Source organism: Lipophrys pholis (genome assembly GCF_963383615.2).
Source record: "Lipophrys pholis genome assembly, chromosome: 21".
Classification (NCBI taxonomy): domain Eukaryota; kingdom Metazoa; phylum Chordata; class Actinopteri; order Blenniiformes; family Blenniidae; genus Lipophrys; species Lipophrys pholis.
Genome location: NC_137649.1, coordinates 10,480,458 through 10,502,252, shown reverse-complemented (window position 1 = coordinate 10,502,252; position 21,795 = coordinate 10,480,458). Strand labels below are relative to the sequence as shown.

Genomic DNA, 21,795 nt, shown 5'->3' with positions numbered 1-21,795 from the left:
TGAGCTAGCCGGGGGACTCCAAAGCTGTCAGTTATTTTTAGATTTGTAATAAACCGTCCTTGACTGTTCTGTAGTTCAAGAGAAAATAAGGCTTTATTGAACATTTCTCATTAGTGTCTCTTATTTCACGATGCAGTGGCCCCAGTTGAGTTTTTTGGGGACAGTTGATGTTTTATTTACCTAAAACGTAGACATTAAATCCACATGCAACCCTGCAAAGTTCCCAAGTATTAAGCTGTGAAAGTAAATTCACTTTTAATATGAAGCAACAGCATGACGTACAGAGGAACATGAAAATATAAACAATGCAGGATTACAGTCAGTTCATTGGTCGTGCAAGTATAATAAAGCAGTTTGTACAAGTTGGAGCTCAGCAATTAGTCATAATACAGTTTTCCCTCAAATCTATTGATCAAAACCATTAATGACAAGCCTCTTGATTGGCTGTCAAACTGAAATAAACGGGTGTAACTGCAGAAGTTAGTCGATGACGATCACCTCTCGGGGAAGCGAGGTGTTCAGTTCCAAAGCCTCGACGATTTGAGCGGCTGATGGTCTCTTCTTGGGGTCTTCCTCCGAGCACAGGTAGAAGAGCTCCACCATCCTCCGGTACGAGCCGCCCAGAGCCTCGGCGTCCAGAACCGGCCGCGTCCCCAACCGCTCGTAGTAGCTGTCCTCGTCGAAGCTCTCCATGGAGTCACCTGACGGGAAACGTCGTGTTAACACAGCAGCACTCGTCTCTTTATAAAGGCAACAAATTACAACAGCTTCAACTCGCGAGTAAAATATAAAAGTGACATTAGAAGCTGGGAAAGATGCACTATCATCTCTCAGCAAGAAGAGCTGCATGAACCGTACCGTCTCCCTCCTCTTCCTCATCATCATCATTCTCAAGCATGTCCAGGTGAGGCATCGCCAGTGTCATCATCTCCCACAGAGTCAGACCGTAGGCGAAGATGTCCGCCTTGTCCGTGACCTCGCCTCCCTCCTCCAGGGTTTCCTTCGGCTTCCACGGCTCCGTGCCGACGTAGTCCGCTTCCGGGTCGGACACTGAAGACATGAGGAGAGGCTTCCAATCAAACTCGGTTTGGCTTTTACAATTTAATTAAAGACAAAACTAAAATCCAATTTGTCTGTGTCTCCTACAATTATATTCTGTTTTGCGACGCTGCAGGCTGACCACATGTAGAAGTAGAATCTATGTTTCTGTCGGGCAGAAAAACCCGAGTAACCCAACTGTTGTTAAGTCATTTTCACCCAAACATCTGAAGGAGACGGTTGTTCCTGACGTTACAAACAGAATTAGAATTTGAAAAATCGACCAAATGCATTATAAATCTGACGCTGATTCTCACACTGTGACCACAAACAGTACGTTTACATGACGTGACAATAACATTTACCTCTCATGTTTTCATCGAGCTGCAGAGACACGCCAACATCGCAGATCTTCACCGTCTCAAAGTCGCCCTTGATCACCACGTTGCACGACTTCATGTCGCCGTGCAGCAGCTTCTTCTCGTTGTGAAGATACTGTGGGAACAAATGAACAATAATGTTTCTGATACCACACAAATTTGTGAGCGGCCATAAAATGAACATGAATTAGAGATTAGAGAAGAAACCCCTACTTAAAAGTTAGGAGTGCCAATCCCCATTCCAAGATACATTTTTAAACATCGACGATTGAAATTGTATTAATCTCCCACTTTTGATGGCTAAATGAGCTTAAAAACAGAATTACAAACACGTCTAATAGAAAAATAACTCAAAAAAAACTATAACATATTCGGTTTAGAACATTCTACTAAATAAAAGAAAGTTTAGAAAGTTTATTAACAAAACAACTGAATTTTACTAAAACATTCCAACATAAATCCAAATGAAACATTTCGCAAAAAATGTAGTTATTTTTAAACAACCGATTCTGGATCAGATTTTATGTTAATACAGGTTGTGTGATCTGGACATTACACTGACGTTCAAAGAGTATCCGAGTACAGGATTTACCTGCAGGCCACGAGCCACATGCAGAGCCACTTTCTCTATGTTGGCAGCAGGAAAGGCTTTCAGGCCCTCCTCCCTCCGCTTCTCTATCAGGTCGTTGAGCGACTGCTCCCCTCCGTACTCCATGGCCAGACACTTGGAGCCGTCTTTGGCCTCAGCAAACGCACGGAAACCTAGAAGATGGAGAACATATACAGAAGTAAACGTCATGAAATCTGCTTTAATATCCACAACATTGTGGGTGAAAAGCTGAGCTCACAATCGGATGTGGTCTACACCAGCAGGGCAAACCTAGTACAGGTTCGTTTTTCAATAATTTGCTTCTCTATCATAAATTCAAGCTGTTCATATGAAGCACAGGAGTTCTAAAAGGACATGTTGTATATTCCACCAAAGGTTTCACATGATTTTATAGGCAACATTTGTATCAGGCTGATCTCATCAAGTGGAAACTCGATTTTTAGAGTTTCTGGAACTCATGCTCCTCGTATACGTCTCACCATCTTTTCCATTTCAAAGAGTCCATACGTTTGTGTCAGGTGTATATAAACAAATATAAATGTTCGTGTGGTATTAGGTCCAGAGTTAAAAGAGTGGATGAGTGTCGAGCAAACCCCATGTTAACTTGGAAATATAGTCCCTCTGGTACTTGAGTTTTTCTTTAGTGAATAATCACAGAGCCCATTATTTCAAAACATCCCGGGAGCAAACATTCCACACTGTGTTGAGCCTGCTGTCGTGTCTCACCAACAATGTTTGGGTGATCGATCCCCTTCAGGATTTTAGCTTCTTCGTTGATCCGCTGCTGGTAAACCGCGGTCTGTTTGGGATTACATAGACGATGGGTCTTCTTCACAGCCCAGGGTGACGCATGCGGCTTCCCTGGTCTGGGATGAAAACACAGATTTTCAGGAGTTGGACCCTTGTTTTAATGGTGAATTAGTGTAAAAACTCACTGATCTTTAGAAGAACAAATAAATGTCTTCATGTGATCTGCAGATGGCTGATCAAATGACCAGAGGGGAAACAGACCTTTTCTTTTGACTCTTCATAGGAATAATAATAAAAAAAAAAGCACAACCAACCTGTTCATGAGGTAGACATTGACACCAGTCCCACAACCCAACTTCTTCATGAAAGGTGAGGCAGGGATGGTGATCGGAGTCCCTCCGCTGCTCAAAAGGCTCCTCTTCAGGTGGGTTTTAGGGGTTCGGAACACATCTCCATCCGTAGGCGAAGCCATCCTGTCAAAGTACTACAGATTACTTTATAGGTTTAAAAAAAAAAAACTAACTAACTAATCACATCGACAGTGAATAAGTCACAAAAATGGGCCAAAATAGCAGATTAAAATAACTGCAAACCTGCTTATTTTATACTAAATTTATCCCACAAGGAGCCAAAATGACTCGAAGACATTAAATCCACATAATACAAACAAAAGACAACATGCACCAAAAACAGCAACATAAAGTGACACAAGATGAGACAAACACTTCTTCAGACACATATTGTATATCTTTTAGTATACAAGTTAAAACTTCTGTGCCATAATGTCAGAATATTACAATGCAGAATAGAAACGTTTGGAAAGGATAAAGGAAGAAATAAACAGGAGTTACTTATAGTTAAATTTATATACATCGACAGTGAAGATTGAAAGCAGCACCAACACCGGGAGAACACAATGTCTTCAAAGTTTGAAATTACGAAGTACAGCAGCGTCCAAACGACGGTGTAATTTGGACTATTTAATTGATCGCTCCTGTTTCAGCTGTTAACGTAAAATAAACGGCTGAAACTAATGCAGCCGTGGATAAGGATACATTTGGAAGGTAGCCGACGTTAAAGGTAGATTAACGTCATTATAAGTGTGTTTATAGTAGCGTATGTGTAATTTATCCGTATAAATCCTTAACTGTACCTGTTTTCCTCCGCAGAAACAAACTGACACCGTCCAAATGCGCCAAATATTCAAATAAGGATGGATACGGAGGCCGGAGAAGGACATACTTCACCGGAGGCGATTTAATAAACGCTGGACGCCAGCTAAACAACTGCACAAACAATGCCCAAATGTCACGTCTGTATCTCAGTGCTGGATTTTTAAATACTTTCTAAGCTCTGTCGATGAAGGGTGCTCCGTCAAAAAGATGATTTTTTTCATTTTATTTTCAAATATATTTTCGAAGTGTTCCAGGGTGTCTCAGCCCCGTCTACTGCTATTGCTATGTGATGTATGACACAAACAAACAAACAAACGTGGACAGATATTTTTAAACTGGAGGAGTTTAAGTTAAAGGGTTTAAGAGGCCCCACTAGTTTAACTTTTATCATTATTATTATTTTTATTTTTAACTAATGCTGTAATACATTTTTTTGCCAGCTGGGGGCAGGCTGTATCAGAGGCAGGTGTGTTTGTTTCTTGGCAGCTTTTTTGATGCTATCTGTAGATAGATAGATAGATAGATAGATAGATAGATAGATAGATAGATAGATAGATAGATAGATAGATAGATAGATAGATAGATAGATAGACAGATAGAGAGATGGATAGATAAACTTTCAGCTTGATTATGTTTGTTCTGTAATGTGTGTTTGTCGATCCATATTGTAGTCAGTAAGCAGCACTGTCTCACTGCTTTGCACCGTTCATGTTAAACTCTTAGTTTAAAACATGTTCACCTTCTAATCGGGGTGCACATTGAGAAATAATGGCACACTATGAACCGATTTGTGTCATTTTCATGTCGCGCCTGCTGCCTCTCAAACTTCAGGGACTTGTCTGAAAGAATTTCCTTGCTGCTGACGGTAAAGTTGACCCCGACCTCGGCTCTCATGATCCCATTTTTGTTTCATCTCCTTCATACACGGATGGTGCTCCTGCTGCTCAGTCTCCTCATTGTGTGGACGGATAACTGTTTCATTATGAGGAAGAGGAGCAGGAATGTGGTCTGATGACAAACGGACATGGATATGGAGGCTGGGACTTTCTCCTTCTCTCTCAGAGTTCTTCATTTCTCTGAAGAGGAATGTGGTGCATTTTATAGAATAAGGATGAGTTGGACTGTGGTTAGACCACAGGGAACAGTTTTACTATCAATAAATACAGAGCAGTTACATGATCAACAATACAAAGGTCAAAGAGAAATGGAGCAAGTAACAAGTATCATCTATGTGGTTTGGAGTTTTACTTTTGTCTTACAGATACATCTCCCCGTCAAAATTTCTTGTATTTGTGGATAAAGACCTTGTGATTCAATTTCATTTCCAAAAGATTTGAGTTCAGGGAGTTTTCTACTGGAAAGAAAATCCAATTATATATCAAATAAGTGGATATTGCATTAGCCATTGAATGGTGTAGTGTTCGGTACTTTTGCTTCATGTGGCTGAGTTTAATTCGTGACTCTAAATCGCCCATAGATGTGAACGTGTGTGTGCGTGTGCGTGCGTGTGTGTGTTTGTGTGTGCGTGTGTGTGTGTGTGTTTTCGCTATTAATTTTGCACTGTGAAAGCATTAAATCAAGGTTCAATCCACTTGAGAAAGAAATATGATCAAGAAAAGTTCCTACATCCAATTTTTCTGCGGTAGTGATGTATCAGTATTTGTAGTTCAGGGTTATCCAGGGTTTAAGAGTTGAACTTCACATCAATATGTCTCTTTTTTTACATCTGGAATCACATAGTCCATGAAAGAAATGTTGCTGTAAGACAAACACATTCACCTGGAATTTACCTCTTTTCATTTAGAAAACTATAAAACACTCAGAAACAAAACCCCCGCCTCGTGTTCAACCCATAATTCATGACAAAAAGTCATAGTGCAGCTCAAGATCTTCTATATAATTTTATGAGATGAAGAGTGGACTTTATCTTCCTTTCTGGTGGGCTACTGATGCTCTGAGAAGCTTTCGGCTCATTGTTTTGGTTTTCCAAACTATCGTCAAACTTATTCAAACTCCCATCATATCTCAAAGACCAAATGTTCTGCAACGAGGCAGATTAGAGGTCATTGTATTTGGTCGTAAACACCTCAGGAATAAAAATTAAATAGAATCTCAAAAGTCTGCACTTAACTTGCGGCAGTGAGAGTATTGACATGGATCACCAGGAGAAATCACGGTTCCCTCCTATTTGTTTCTCTTCAGTGAACTCATGTAAAGTTAAGAATAGGATACAAAATTCTTCTATTAACATAAAAAACTCTTCAAAGCCAAACTCCATCACGTCTCACATGAGCTGTTGGCGCCATTCAGAACACTTTGTTCTCTGCTTATTGGAGGTTTCTAGAGTTTCTAAAAGTAAAATCAGTTCTTCAATTGTTGAACGAGCTCCAATTTCATTTCAAGAAATGATCCCTGCCTTTACTTATATGATGATGTTTTCATATTTATTGGACAAGTTTTATACTTCGTGCTTTGTTTTCTAAGTAATGCTGCTGAATTACAGATTTTCAAGGAAATCTCCTCTAAATGTAAAGTGTTTTCTCTCAGATTCACTTTTCATACATATACTGCACATTCTACGCTCTGTAGACACATCTGCCTGTATAATCTTCCTGTATTTATGAATATTTGCTAGTTATTGCTGACTATTAGGTTATTTTCTCTCTGTACTATCTTACAAGCACAAATGTAAGAATTTTCAACTAATTCCTGTATATTTTTACTCATCGCTGAAGAATCTTTACATTTAGATCAAGTAAAAGTAGTCATGTAAAATGTATTCTCAAACGAAAAGGAGACGGGATTCATAGAAAAGATCTAAAGAACTTTAGAAAAACCTGGAACCTGGAACTTGCAGCACCATCATACTTTGATCCTTCAAATAAAAAGTAATGGACTCTCACCGTCACCAGGTAAGTGAAACCACACTGACAACTGACATGGGCTTCACAGTCCTCTTTCAGACCGCCAAGCCATCAGGTGATTTTTCAGTCAATCGCCACACCGCTCGCCTCACATGTGGAAACGTTCATACGTGTGGTTATATTGTCTGTCAAAACGCACACGCCTCCATGTGTTTGAGTCAACTCCCTCCCTCTCTCTTCACCTGTTGACATCACAAACGCGTCTGTTTCTAATTCACCTGTAATGATAGCAAGAAAAACAAAAGTCACCTGTTTAAACAAATCTACCTTTTTATTATTTCAGCAGTGCATATGCATCATTTTAGTGGTACAAATCTCAAAAAAATAAAGTAAAAAGCTCTGTATTGTACTGTATGAAGTATTTTTTTTTATTGTGTTTGGTTTATTTCTGTATGCATGTAGTTAACTCCGCAGCTCTTGTTATGACCAGCACTATGCAATAACAATAATAATAATAATAAAAAAAACATAAACATGTATACACAGATGTGATAGGAGCAAACTTACATCTTTGTTCAAACGATACATAAAAAACCCAAACACATTAAAAAACGGTCATGGAAAGTCGGCACAGAAAAGCCAGTACATCTAAGTGACTAAGTGCACTTCTTCTGCAATGTGTTCTCACTTTCAGAGACTTTTTTTCCCCCCCTACATTTTAAAAGACCAAGTATTCAAGGTATTTGATCCCAGGGGGCTGAAGCTCAAACGTGAGGTGAGAGGAGCCTCCAGCCAATCAGGAAATCACGTCATGACTGTTTCATCCTGCTGATATCAGAAAGGCTGCAACTCAGAAGGAACATCGGTGGAAACACGTTGACATGAAAGGCTGAAGGCGACATTGGCAATGCAAGTGTGTGATGGATTAACCAACGCTAATTTCGCTGATATCGTGATATCTATCTGCAAATTAAATTTCCCTGACAAAAGAAGGGGAATAACCCACACTTATTCAAGGGCTCTAAATTCCTAAAAAAAAATAAATTTCACAGTGTCGAATCTACTGGAATCAGTTGGCAGAAATTTAATAGAAATATCAGTTTACATTAGAGTAAAATCATTAAAAACTGATGTTTGTGTTTTTGTTAGTTCCATATCAGCAGACAAACCAAATTCAACAATGTGAGTATTCAGATTTTTCATGAATTTCATGGCCACCGAAGGTTCTCTCACGAGGAAGATTTAAAATATCATTTTAATCTTCGTTGTCTTAGCTGAAGACAATATTCTTTGTTATTTATCGGCAGATTTCCGAGGGGCGGGCATGTTTCCTGTTTGCTGTGGCCATTTTACCGGCTGCAGCAACACAGAAACACTTCCACCAAAGAGAACTTGTGACATTCCACATTTCAATACCGTTTTTGATCCCAAGCAACACGTCACATTATTTTCCCACAACTGTTTGCGAGTGCGAAACAATTTTGCGTACGATGTGATTTGCTTTTCAAAGGAGATGACAAATTCACAGAAGACAAATATACAGATGGAGTTTGTTGTTGTTTTCTTTGGCTGTTGTTTTATAACACAAGTCTGAACACTGCGGCCAGAGAGCCGAATGTGACGTCTCTGCAAGATAAACGAACCGTCTGACTGAACCCGAGGCCACGTCAGTCAAGAATATTAGTGTTTGTGTGTGTGTATATTTATCTAAAGTAGTAAGTTTTATTCTCTGGTATCAGGTTAATATGAACTTTATCAGGACTCGTGTGAGGTGGAGTCACATAATCCCATCAGTAAACTAAACTGTTTTAATGACAGCCGTAAAGTGATTGTATCATGGCCAGCTGGTGTATTTAGCATTTTGTTTTATCTCCTCCTGTGCAGATTGAGGCACTTCTCCATGTCCTGCAGCCTGAATATAAAAGACATTTGAATAAATCTGCTGCATTTCAGTTTTTGATATTTTTTTTTCTTTCAGAAGATTCATTTTTAAAAACAAAGCTTTACATCTTTTCCTTTATATGATTATAAAATGTGCATTTGACAAGCATAATCAGACATGGACAAAAGTGTATTGCTATTATTCATTCACGGGTGATTAAGTTTAGTGTACAAAGTTCAAAAAATATATATAAAAATAAGTCTATATCAGTGCACGAAAGTATTTTATTTCTTATTAACCAACAGTTAAAAAAACGTAAGGATGTCTTGGTAGGGAAAGCTGGTAAAGTCTTTATATCATTAAGAGTTGATAAACTGGCAATTTGGTAGAACACTGATGAGTTTGATCATCATTCTGATCATGTGTAACAGTCAGTTTGCCGGCATAAACTGTTTGAATTATTCAAAGGAATGAGAGAAATACTTTTTAAAATACCCAAGTGGAAATGAAAGAAATAACAGAAACAGAATCGACTTATTGAGTTGTTGTTTGCAGGACAAATGTTCAAATAAAACATGTGACCCACTAACTGATCCCCCACTAATGTCATGAATTTGGTTTCTCACCTCATTTTTCCCTTCCACGAAACTCTCCATTTCCTTTATTTTGTTATCCTCTGTGGTAGAGTTGTGGTTTAAAACAAACCCCGAAAAAAAAACCAGAGGCACTTTACCAGCAAGGAAAAGTCTCTTCTGGCTGAACCGACATGAAGTTCTTCTCCAAAACATTTTTTTTTTTTTTTCACCATTTTGTTTCAACATGGAAGTTAATTTCATTTTGATAAATTTTAACAAAAACAGAAATTTTACCCGACAAAAGACATCTTACAGATTATATCAGTAAATAGAAAATTTCTTGAGCCATTAAAAAAGTGCACTAAAAATGTTTCATATACAAAACATGGCTGCGTGTTTCAGTCCAACTTGCAGTTCTTCTGCAAGATTTTTTGGAAGCAACAGTTTTGAAAACTTAAAAAATTTTTTAAAAACAGCTAAAAGCATAAAAAAAGTCCCTCGGAGAGCTTCATTCTAAAAATCACTTAAGAAAAGTCTTTCGTGGTGGGTGTTGCACTGGGATTAATTCTGAAACGATCCAGCTTTTGGCAGTAAATACTAACTTGTCACTATAAATCAGGGTACGGGGCAATCATCCATGCAACCATCTGTTTACACTCATCTGCTCTTCTTCATCATCTCTTCATCTGTCAGCTGGAGAGCCACTCGACTCTTTGCATTTATTTCTTCTTTTTTTCATAAATAAAAGCCCTGCAAAGCTTTTCCTGCTGGCGGGGAAAGGCTCTGCTGTGATCTCAGGCCGGTAGAAAGCGTCGTGTGTCCAGTACTTTGTAAATGTTTACGAGGTCGTGAAACAAATGCAGCAAAACAAGAGTGCTTTCAATAATACAAAGCTTAAATTTGAGTTTTTTCATCATATAACATAATGTAAAGTACTGAAGGAACATCAGCGTTTGGTGCTCGGTATTTGGCTTCCAAAAGCATTTCATTGCCCCTTCTAAAGTACAATTTCATGCCGCTTTTAAAGGAACTCTGCAGGCATATTGTTCCAGATAGACCACAAATCTTCTGTTGACATCAGCTTGATGAAATCACGCTGTCTGGAGCAGACAGAGTGATTTCATCATTGAGATAGATCCTCTGAGGGGCCCGCTATCCCTCCCAGGACCCACACTCCTTCTTCACACTGAAGGCACTTCTTCATGACTTTGGCTGTATCGCTGAGGTTTGTTGATACATACATTTGAACATTATCAGATGCCTTCCCGATGGTAACATGATGGATGTGTGGCTTTTTAGCCCACAAGAAAAATGATTTGAAGAAACTATCTCATAGTTTAACTGATGAATATTCTTCTTTTTTGTTACATCTCTATTCTACAACTGTTATTTGTCACAGAAGAAGGAATTTAGACCCGACTCATCACTTTGCTGATTGGACCTGCAGCTTGTTTTATACAGAAGTGAGGCTGAGGACAGAAAAACAAAAAAGTATTATACCAACTAATGATACCTCAGGGAGATTCGATAATGACGTGATATGATTGTTGCATCCTTCATCTGGAAAGGGTCAAAAAAATAGAGGACTGGCTTCCCAAAACGGTTTGGCAACATTCCTGATGTGTACAGTTTGAAATTAAGAATTAGTTTTAGAACCATGTAGATCTGAGAGAAACAGTGGTTCAGTGTCATGCTTGAAGACGCAGCTTGGAACATCTTGTTACGACAGACTGACATTCCTGACACCCTGCAGGTCCCTGGTTTTAATAGATCTATGAATGACGGGGTCACTTTCTAATGTACAAGCAGGACAGTAAGACTGATGCAAACACAAATGATTTAAGATAGTTTTGTGACCTTGTTTTAACATGCAAATCGCCAGATAATCACGTACTGGGAAATGTGGTGTTATATATGATTAAGGCAACAATGTATGTTTAGCAAAAGCCATTCTTCCACACTACTATGAAGGGCAGCTGCCTGTGAACGGAAAATCAGTTCGTCAGCTCCTTTAATTGCTTTTTGAGCTCACACCAAACGGAAATGGTGCTCTGGGTTTTTCAATCTGTGAAATTAGCGATCCCTCCCAGACACAAGCCAACAGCTGAGGTCCAAAGCGGGACTCTAACCATAGCTTTAACTCGGTTCTCTTAAGGCTGACCTTTGCCCTTCGTGGAAGACAGGTGAGCTCAAGTATCCAGCCTGATGGAGGGTCCCGTTTTGTAATAATCCTCCAGCATACACACTCATACTGTGCAGTAATGAGGTTCTGGTTGCTCCATAATGCAGTCTTATGGCTGAAATAGTCACACGTTTAGTCATAAACCTTTAAAAAAAAAAAGAAGATGCGGATTAAGTTCAGGCACAATGTGAGCGTTTCTCAGGTGAGGCAGCACTTTTCTGCAGGTAAATAAGCAACGGACGCCGAGCTGACAATCCTGGCACTGATGGCAGAACGTTCAGCACCTCATAGACGTTAAAGGCAGGACGTGAGCAGTGGTTCAGGAGCTTCAGACGGTGCAGGTCACGCCGGCGTCCTCCACGTGGCCACAGTTGGTTTTGCCCCAGCCGGAAAACTTGCACTGGTGGATGGTGTCTTCAGTCCCTGTACATGCGACGTCATCCATCCAGATTAGACCTGTACCTGCACATAGAGAGAAAAAAACGATGGTATATAAATTAGAAAACAAGCTCCTTATTTTCACACGTCACTTTCCTTTTCTCTATGATTCACTAGATTTGTTTTCTTCATGCTGTGCCTGTTTGTTGCAAAGAGAGTTCATGAACGCCAATCACTGAAAATATGTTCAAAGATTGTGAGAGAAAACAACTCTTATTAAGTTTCTTTCATTATTATAAATGAAACTTCAAACAAAAACAGTTGATTTGGAAGGAATAACTTCACATCTGGGCTCCAACGAAGGCTGTTCAAGCTCTGTGGTTTCTCTGTTGAACTCAGCCATGCATCAATCTCTTTCTTATACATGTGCACAGTTTGAAAAGATGCAAGTGCAGCCAAACACGGTGAAACATGTTGAAGCTGTTTGGGAGTTTAACATGCAGCTGAAGTTTGTAAGTGCTGCGTACAGTTTAAAAGATCATAAGCTATGACTGAAAAACAGAACATTCAGATTGTTAAAAAGACGCTTTCTCAGAGGTTTTTGATCAAACAGCTGGTGAGCAGAGCTTTTGGCAGAATTGTTTTCTTTTTAATCGTCAGGTTCCTGCTTGTACAAAATCATAGGTGGTTTCAAAAGTTACAGACAGTTACAGAGAGGACCGATAACTGGAGCTGTAACATGTGATTCAGTTAGACGAGGAGAGGAGCCGATATGTCAGTAACACTCAGAGCAGAAAGTGCAGATGGTAGATAATTTAAAAAAAAGTGATGAGGAAAAAAAAAATGACACATCATCCGAAAAATAAGCAAAAAAACACAAATTATTCTAAGGGTTTGGGTTGATACATCTCGTAGTCATGAATATATGTAAAAAGTTAATCAGACCAGAGTGTGGTGTAATTTTAGAGTTAATTGTGTGCGTTTCCCTCTTGACACGCGAGAGGTGAAAGCTCTGCTTTATATATATTATCATACAGTTAGGTGATGTATTTTATCCAGCATTTGGATTAAGTAGCATTAATCACTATGCATGATGGATTTTATCCTCTTGAGGTCAAATAATTATGCAGATATTTCCCCTTCCCCACAAATCATCCTGTAAATGGAACCAAAATGAGAAATGAAAACCACAGAATTAAAACTCACATAATAGGCACAGGAAATGTTAACAAAGTGGCACAAAGACATGAAACAAAAATCAGCAGGAGTGAAATGACGAGGATAAATATGCATAAATCTTATTTCTGAAGTCTATTTTTAGCTGGAGATGTTCAGGCCGGATGGTTTGACTTGGCCCACAGCACTTGTATCTCAACAGTACCATGGTAAAACTGTTCTCTATTGACTCGGTGCTTTAAAAGACTTCCAACATGATCAATAAAAACAAACAGACTGAAATCCATCAGTTGCCTGGTGTACAAATGTTTTCTGGCAGCATGAGCAGGAAATCAAACTGTCTGTTTATTTCAGGTTTGTGTTGGAAGCACATGAAACATGTGCTTCATGGACCCAAACAGATTCTTGAAAGATGTTTGATGGACCATGCAAAAATAATAAAATGCTTCCAAAATCTCTTGCTGGGAGCATGTCCGCCTGCTCGCCCCGGCACTGTGTGCTTCATGTTGTGCTGTTGCATTAAAGTTTGTTCAAAAGAAAGAAGCTTTTGTGTATTTTTTTTCCCACAAACCTCTGTGTTGAGATAAACCACGACTCTTGTCTCCAAAGAAGAGCCACAGAGTTAAATACAGGTGTTTGCTGTGTTTCAATGGTTCTCTCTCACTGCAGGCTCCCTGAAAAGTGCTGACTTTTGTCTTTTTGTATCACAAAAGAAATAACCCAATATAGTTTTGAAGGCTTCATCTCACCACTCGACACCACTCAACACATTATATAAAATAAACTGAGTCTGTCAGGGAGTGAATTCACATCAGCGTTACTTTTCTAAGCTGTAAAATCTGTACAGCATAGTCCAAACCTTTAATATTGTAATTAGATCGTTAACTCTAACCCCCAAACCAGGTCAATATATCAAAATGATTTAAATGGAAAGTGATTGAATACATAGAGGCATTGGTGTGAGTAAGGGGAGAGAAGGAGCGAGAATCCAAAGGGTTAAAAAAAAAAAAAAAGGTTTGAGTTTGGTAAAACTAAGGGCAGTTTTTTTCTAAATGTCATGGTCTCCCATGATTATTGACTAAAATGGACATGCAAAACAACACGTTGAGATCCAAAGAGATGCAACAAAACAACCAAAAACAGGTAAAAAGAAACACCTCATGGAAAACAAATAGATCACTGAGTGATGCAATAAATACACCACACTGGTAAACGGGGACCACAGAGACAAATGCTGACCACAAAGAGATGGAAATGAGCCAAGAAAGATGTGAAAAGACCACAAAAGTGAAGAAAAAATGAACAAAATATCACGGAGATTTAAAGTGTCCACACAGACGCAAAACTACCACGAAATGAAATCAAATGAGCTAAACAAGGAACAATGTTAGATGAAATGACCACAGAGATCCTCGAGAGAGAAAAGACATAGAAAAGAAGTACAACTCCATAACAAGTGACCACACAGTGTTGCTAATGACCAAAGAACTCAAAAACTACGAAAGGAAAACGACCACTGAACGACAGAAATTGACCACAAGTACCCACAGACATGCAAAACATATTACCCATAAAATGAAGAAATGGGAAAAATAGGACTGTGCACACATTTGTGAAATCTGATCAAAACGTTGCTTTGGAGGCTGACGTCCAGATGAAACCAACACAGTTTTATCGTTACTCCTGTCCTATTTACATAACGATGAAGAAAAACTTGCTGCGGCACTCTTGACATCTTGAAACAGCAACACACTTGCACACGCGGCGGAGCTCTGGATGAGAATAAGATGTGCACGGGGGGGGGGGGGGGGGATGTGCACATGTGCTTGATGCGATCGTAAGCTCCAGTGTTGTTGCACATGATATGCTCTGCTGCGGAGGGTTTAGTTTTGATGGACGTGGTCCTTTAAACTGGCTATTCTGGATCATGAGCACACTTTTTACAGCCCCGTTTGCAGGGCCGGGTAACATCCTCGCTCCAGCTTTATGACACCTCTCACAAATAAATCTTAAATCACTGTATGAGACTTCAGGGGAAAACTTGAGTGTCCTTCAGTTACAGAGAGATTTATAGGACTGGAAAAAAAAAAATGCTGCTGTCTTCGGATAATCAATCAAACTCTATTAAAGGGCGATTTTTAGACCCTTTTGTGGGCAAGTGAAATATTTGGTAAGTTTCCTTTTCCCAGCTGTTGAAAAAAACCCTAAACATTATAAACTTGAAGGTCACAGGGGAGAAGACCACGCAGATGAACAATGAAATTAGTGCTGCTAATGTTACATATTCAAATTACGAAAATGCGTGACATCCATGATTTGCAATACAGAAAACGTTGGAAGGCGCCAAATGGTGATGAAAGAAGTAATTATGTTGCACTATGTTGCTTAAATCGACCATCAAAGGGACGGCTCCAGGACAGGACAGGTGAGCGGGTCAAAGCACAAGCTGCATGGACGACATGAGTATATACAAAAAAACATCAACTGGTTGGCAATGACTCAGACGATGCCCAGGGTTCAAACACACAGATGGTCTGAGGTTATGTCAGTGTTCTATCAATGCCCTCATCTGTTCATGTTGCCATGGTGATGCAGTGTCATAATGGAGTCGTATGAGAATTGGAAGAGACATTTTCTGTTGGGCGCACAATTAATTCAATGCTTATTTCGATGCACATTCATGGTACTTTCATGACACGTTTGTACCATCTTGGTATTGGTTATATTGCACAATCTGGATGTTTAATGTAATATACTGTTGTTTCAATGTAATACCTTTTATTCAGATGAGATGGACTGTTTGATGTACAACATATTTTCAATAAAATGGCAGTCACAGAGCAACAGTATTTAACAGAGTGCATGCCTATATTTCATGACTGTGCTTACCGAGCAGGAATGAATCCGCACCTAAACTCTAGATAGAACTAAACTCGCACCTAAAAAGAAATGTATCCCATTCAGAGAATTTCTGAGCAATAAATTGCACATTTAGTATGTCTTTGGTCAGTTGTGTACTATTTGTGGGTTGCAATGGCAGCCTAGAGGTTGGAGGAGTTGGATCAAAACAAGATTCAATGGTGCAAATCATGGCCTGGCAGGAGATTCTGGTGGGCAAAGTCAAATAGCTTGTTCTCCACAACTAATCGTCATCGCTGTGTGGTCCTTTGTGCAAGACTTCCAAACCCTGATTGGTTCCCGAGCACCAAAACGTTGGCTGCACAACACTTCTTCAGGGTGGATTAAAAGCAGAAGACAAAAACTTACCGTATGTAGATGTGAATAATCAAGACATTTCTTATTTTTTGAAATATATATATAAAAGACAGATAATACTGTGTACTATGAGGATTGAAAAAATATTTTTTATGTCAGCTTCAATAAAGATGTGGATGAAGGAAGTGTTGCGACACTGAATCCGGTTTTTCATCAAAGTTATAATAATAAACTTCCAGCCATGCAGACGCCAGTCGTCCCCGTCACATATGCAGGATGTGCTTTGTGACAAGGTTGTCTTCTTGCTGTATTCTCACAGACTCAGGACATCGCACTGTCTTTCCAATGACTTCACAATAATCCTGCCTCATTCTTTGCAAAGCAAGACGTCCCACAGTTTGTCCAGAAACTGCTGCAGGGAACATTAATAAAAAAAACTACACCCATCTGGTTACTTAGCAGCAGTTTTTATGCTCAAATAGACTTTTTCTTTTTTTTTTTTGACTGTGAATAGATTTATGTCAGAGGATCCAGTAACCTTTGTTACATTGAGTTCAATTCAATTTCTGACTTTCTATATTTAGCCATAAACTGTCCTCAAGCTGCAGCACATTACTTTAAAAGTTTAAAACTTTGGTAAAAATGACCAGTTTTAACAAAACCTGGACTTATTGCAAACTTCAATATTCTGTTTTATAATCCAATTCTCTAAATATCTTGTGAGGAAATTGTTTCTATACAAGAGCACTTGACTTAACAGAAGCTGTAAATATACAAATGTTCAGGCAATTATATGAAGGTAACATGGACGTAATTCCAGCACTAAGAAATTTGCTGCCGATGGACTACGTACATGCAAATGCATCAGTGACCAGCATGTTTTGCCACGGCAGACAATCATACAGTCTGACTTGTAACTGTTACAAATATTTAAACTGCAACTCTCTAAGATATAATTATATGTGTTTGGTTTGAGATCAGCTTTGTTTTATTGAATGAGGTTTGTGAATGAATGAATTGTTCTGGAACAGTATGTTCTTTGTTGAGTTTGAGAAGACTCTATAAACTGAGGAATCTGAAAAAAAAGGTAGATTCCAGATTGTTTTAAATTGAATCTAGTCGTGATGTTAGTCACTGCTCGGTCGTCCCCTGGGACCAAAGTGTGCTTCCCCCAACTTTCCAGACCCAGTGCTTACAGCCCTGCCTGGACGGGGGCTCTGAATGATGCAAGCCTGAATAGTGAATGAAAGTGGACAGAGAGCAAGAAAAAGAGTGTGACTGATATAACCTCTGAGACTCCATCTTGACGACATCTGGCTCATACGATTTTCCCTATAAAATTAAGATATTAATCTCTGAGGCATTACAAAGCTCTGCTCAAATGGTACCACACCACAGCTACAAGAGAGCAGAGTCTGTAAAAATCTGAACCACTTCCATCAATAAAATCTGACCGTGAGTTTGTGCTGCGAGTGATTTGAGATGTTCTTTCTCACAGGAAGAAACCTACCATGATGGCATTCATTTCTTTATGTTTGCAACAAGTGTGCGTTACCTTCAGAGTTGGATGTATTAGTCATTTCCACTGTGTGTTTCTGCAGATCATAGTTAGTTAACTGACATACATTGAAAGCAGATAAACGGATCAGTTATGATCAATAACAGATGAAGTGGATGGACACTGATAATCTCTTTGTCATGGCACATGACAGAGATTTATTCTCCAGCAGGTCAACATTTTATCGTTGATATGACAGAGGCATGAAAAAGTCTGACAAAGCCCAAATTCTGATGTTAAGACGACTGGGTCAGAACTGCAAAACTAAACACGGGTGGACAAACCCACTCTTACAAACCATCAAATTGAAATCAATGGAGAGTTTTTTCAGATCTGCTCTGGACTCTGGAAAGAGTCTTGTTTCAGTTTTATTTCCATGTTCAAATGTAGTTTAAATCTCATCCCTCTGAGTGAGCACCTCTGATGGGGAACCACTGAATTTCCCTCACCAGTAAAGCAAAAGCACATAGCTTGCATACAATCAAATATTTCATACCTTGTCCAAAACGTCCAGTCTTGTGAACATCAAGAGCCCCCTGGTATCCCAGCATCCGACAAACGACATCCCCATCCTTTTTATCCCAGACGTCGTCGCACACCGTCCCCCAGCGGTTCTCGTGGAAAACCTCCACCCGGCCTTCATGACGGCCCGATCCGTTGACCAGCCGTACCAGGGTCTCCTCCACTGCAACACATGGGCAAGCAACCACACTTTAACACAATAATCGGTGTATACTGTCAATAAATACATTGGCATAAACATGTTGTTTGTTTCAACTCTACAAAACAAAGCATTTTTATGAATCCAGTCTTGGCAGCAGGGAGTTCCAGCAGTAAAATTGTGATATAATCAAAGAATATTTACAATGTGCAACAGAGGGAGATTGGTCAAGTACATTAATGTGTTTACCAACATTTTACATTTAGCGTTTCTAAAAGCATGTAATTGAAAATGTTTCGCTGTGATGGCAGTTTATCAGCGAAATGAAGGGTTCTCGCTCGTTGCCATCATTTTTAAATACAGCCGACCAATGCATCAGGGTATGATCTTGTTGATCAAACTTACAGGAAAGAAACACAAACATGCTCCAAACAAATGTACGTATGTACATGTGCAGGCTGCTGTAGGTCTTTGAGGGGAAATTAGAGTTGCATTTTTGCCCCTCCTTGACAAAATCTACAGATCAGTTAACTAAATATAAAAGCTAAACCTAGAATTACCAGTTCACTTTGGACCAACCGTAAGTGTGCCAATTAGATACACAACAAAAACAAGAACATTACTTGTGTTACCCAAATGTCCATTTTCATCATCTTCCCAGGGCTTTTACTAGATACTCCTACTTCTGACTCCCACTCAAGGAAAGAAGTGGGACGTGCCACATGGAAAACCTGCAACAGCCTCTCGGCCCTAACAAAGACCACTACCATGACTGATAGATAACTGGGAAGCTCTTGGACGTTAGTATCTGCTGTTGCAATCACCTGACTATTGTGTGGGATGACCCACTTTGGTAGATAAGGGAGGTAAGAACAACCTACTTTTAAATAACTTGCCAGCAGTATAATCACAAAGGGGTGTGTGTGTGTGTGTGTGTGTGTGTGTGTGTGTGCATGTTTATTAGCAGCCACTTCATGGATCAGAATTTGATCTTGTATTGCTGAAAGCATGCAGCAGCTGTACTTGTTTAATCTACTTGATCTATCACTTCTCAGCAGGCAGCATGGAAATGAGGAGATAAAAACACACATGCAGTGCACGCTCAGCGTTATACATTTCTATACTGCTCATCATTGTTAGGACTGTTGACAAAATGCTGGAGAGCAAAGCCAGTCACATTATCTCGACAGGATGTTAGTCTCATCAGACCATCATAAATCTGAACTGTGCAGTATTTGACTCTCATTACACAGTCAACTGCTTTGCACCCATTGGCCCATCATGATTTAATATCTACCATAACATTACACATTATCTACTGCACATATTTGTATACCATTCCTTTAGTATAGACCAGTCAATTAAATCCAAAAACTAGATATAAGGTTAAGCTTTGAGCTGAAATAAAGGACAGTCAGGACTGATCCAGCAACACATGCTTAGTCATGAACAAGGGATGAGTAATTGAATATTCAATTACCTCAAACAGATGCTGAAACATGTTTTTTCACTTGTTAAATTCAAAACAGCCTTTCCAAAGTTTTTCTTACAGTTAATTTGCATTTAGGTTAAAACCTGCAACACCCTACAAATTGGCGTGAAGCATCAGAGTGATGAATAGATTTTATGATCCATCAGTACTTCTGTAAAGAGCAGTTTACCTTCTAAATGTCCTTGAATGTGCTCCTGCATTAAACAAAAAAAAAAAGACTTTCCCAGAATGGATGCCTGCTAAACATTAACTCCCTGTACCTGGTTTCTGTCAGTTACAGTGTGGCCTGTTGCTTCAAGCCAGCTTCTCTTTATGAAGATGGCAAAACACTGATAAATAATCAAGTATTAGTTCAAGATGGTGACATTGTTAAACACCGCCTTTGGCTTTACTGTTTTAGTTTGAGAAAGTAGCCACAGCAGAATCGAGAAGTTTTGTCCTGCAGACACGGAGATGGACTCCGGTCTTTTTTGTGTGTGTCTGAATGTTCTCCCTGTGCATTTATGAGAGTCCTCCCCTTCTTTAGTCCAAAGTCAAAATAGTGTTAGTAAATTGTCCATTTTGTGTGTGTACTTTTTCTGTGTTAGCTCTCTGATGGACTGCAGATCTGCCAGGGTTTTCTTACAGTACAGGGTATGTCGCTCTCCCATTCGGTTCTTCGGGGGACATTTCACATTTCTGAGTTTGCATATGCGCCCTGTACATGTGTATATTTTTGCTGGGGTACTCTGTTTTCCATCCACAGTTTTCTAAGTTGTCTGCCGCTGTAAATTTGAGTAGGATTCTCTGCGTCTGTGTTTGCCCTGCGATGAACTGTTAACATGAGCAGGGTGTAACCTGCCTTCACACATCGTTAGCTGGACCCTGAAGTGAATGAAGTGGTATAGAAGACGGATGGACGGAAATGAACGGGCGTCTTTGAGCGCAAAACTCAGATCATTTATTCCATTTTATTGCTGCAAACTGAAACTGCATTACGAGATGTACTTGAATGCACTTCACACTGGGGAAAAAGATACGTGTACTGAAATAAATTAAAAAACATAATTGGGCTGCTTGTGATTTTATTAAGATATTAAAGGTTCTATTTTATCTCTGGTTCTCGGAAAGTTCTCCGATTCTTTCGCACTTAAAGGCACCTGGACATTAAACTTTCTTACATTTGTGAAAACTGTAACTGTCTGTCTCAAAGTAGGATTCTTTACAAAGTTGTCCCAAGTCAAACTTTATAATGCCACTTCAGAAAAGAAAACGTGCTCAACCAGAAAAATGTCAGCGATGACCTTGCAGATTTATTTGTCGCCACAGGAAATGGGGAAAAAAATGTGAAAATAATCCCAGACAAACCACCATTTGTCACAAACCAGCGAGATGTTTGTGCCAACAAGAGAGACTGCATAAGAAAGTAACTAATAAATCAGATATTTATTCAATGTAAAACAGACAGAACAAACTGTAACCACAAACAGATTGTTTGGAGGAGAGTGCCAAACATGTGGACCAGCTTATAAACAGCCTGGATCTGAAGTACGCAACCTTTTTTCACTAAATTATCAGTTTTTGCAATTTCTCACTCAGGAAAACTTGTGCGGAGATGCAAAGAAATAGTATATAGGTCAGCTTCAAAATGACAACACGGCTCATAGAGGTGAGCAGGTTGGTTGCATCAGCTGAGAAAACTCCCACATCAGCAGGATTATTGCAGATCGGACAGGAAAACCTTCAAGGCAGTGACACGGGGACACATCTCAATCTTGAAATGCTCAAAGAGTCGGTAGTGTTAACACTGAATCATTTGATCTTTGGTTTGATTTCATCATCATATTGACTCGTTCCCCCTCCCTTTTCATCTTTTTGT

General features: G+C 39.4%; 2 protein-coding genes across 4 annotated transcripts in view; both read right to left on the bottom strand.

Annotated features, from left to right (window-relative positions):
- Positions 1-215: 215 nt before the first annotated feature.
- Positions 216-3,993, bottom strand: pbk (PDZ binding kinase). Of its 2 annotated transcripts, none has more exons than XM_080491179.1 (7): positions 3,932-3,993; positions 3,093-3,251; positions 2,755-2,894; positions 2,011-2,180; positions 1,404-1,533; positions 859-1,050; positions 216-701 (listed from the first exon to the last, which is right to left on the bottom strand). In XM_080491179.1, exons 2-7 carry the CDS (start codon positions 3,248-3,250, stop codon positions 481-483), a joined length of 1,011 nt encoding a protein of 336 aa, XP_080347305.1. In that variant the 5' UTR covers position 3,251; positions 3,932-3,993; the 3' UTR covers positions 216-480. The 2 variants fall into 2 exon arrangements, with proteins under 2 accessions (XP_080347305.1, XP_080347306.1); XM_080491180.1 differs by having other exon boundaries at positions 3,093-3,262; positions 3,932-3,980.
- A 5,508-nt stretch (positions 3,994-9,501) lies between these two features.
- Positions 9,502-21,795, bottom strand: part of scara5 (scavenger receptor class A, member 5 (putative)) — a 75,703-nt gene continuing 63,409 nt past the window's right edge. For both annotated transcript variants that reach the window (XM_080490997.1, XM_080490996.1), the window contains exons 11-12: positions 18,281-18,469; positions 9,502-11,918 (exon numbers count right to left, since the gene is read on the bottom strand). In XM_080490997.1, coding sequence (XP_080347123.1) covers positions 11,785-11,918; positions 18,281-18,469 — 323 coding nt within the window. In that variant the 3' untranslated portion in view covers positions 9,502-11,784. The remainder of the gene's footprint in view (positions 11,919-18,280; positions 18,470-21,795) is intronic.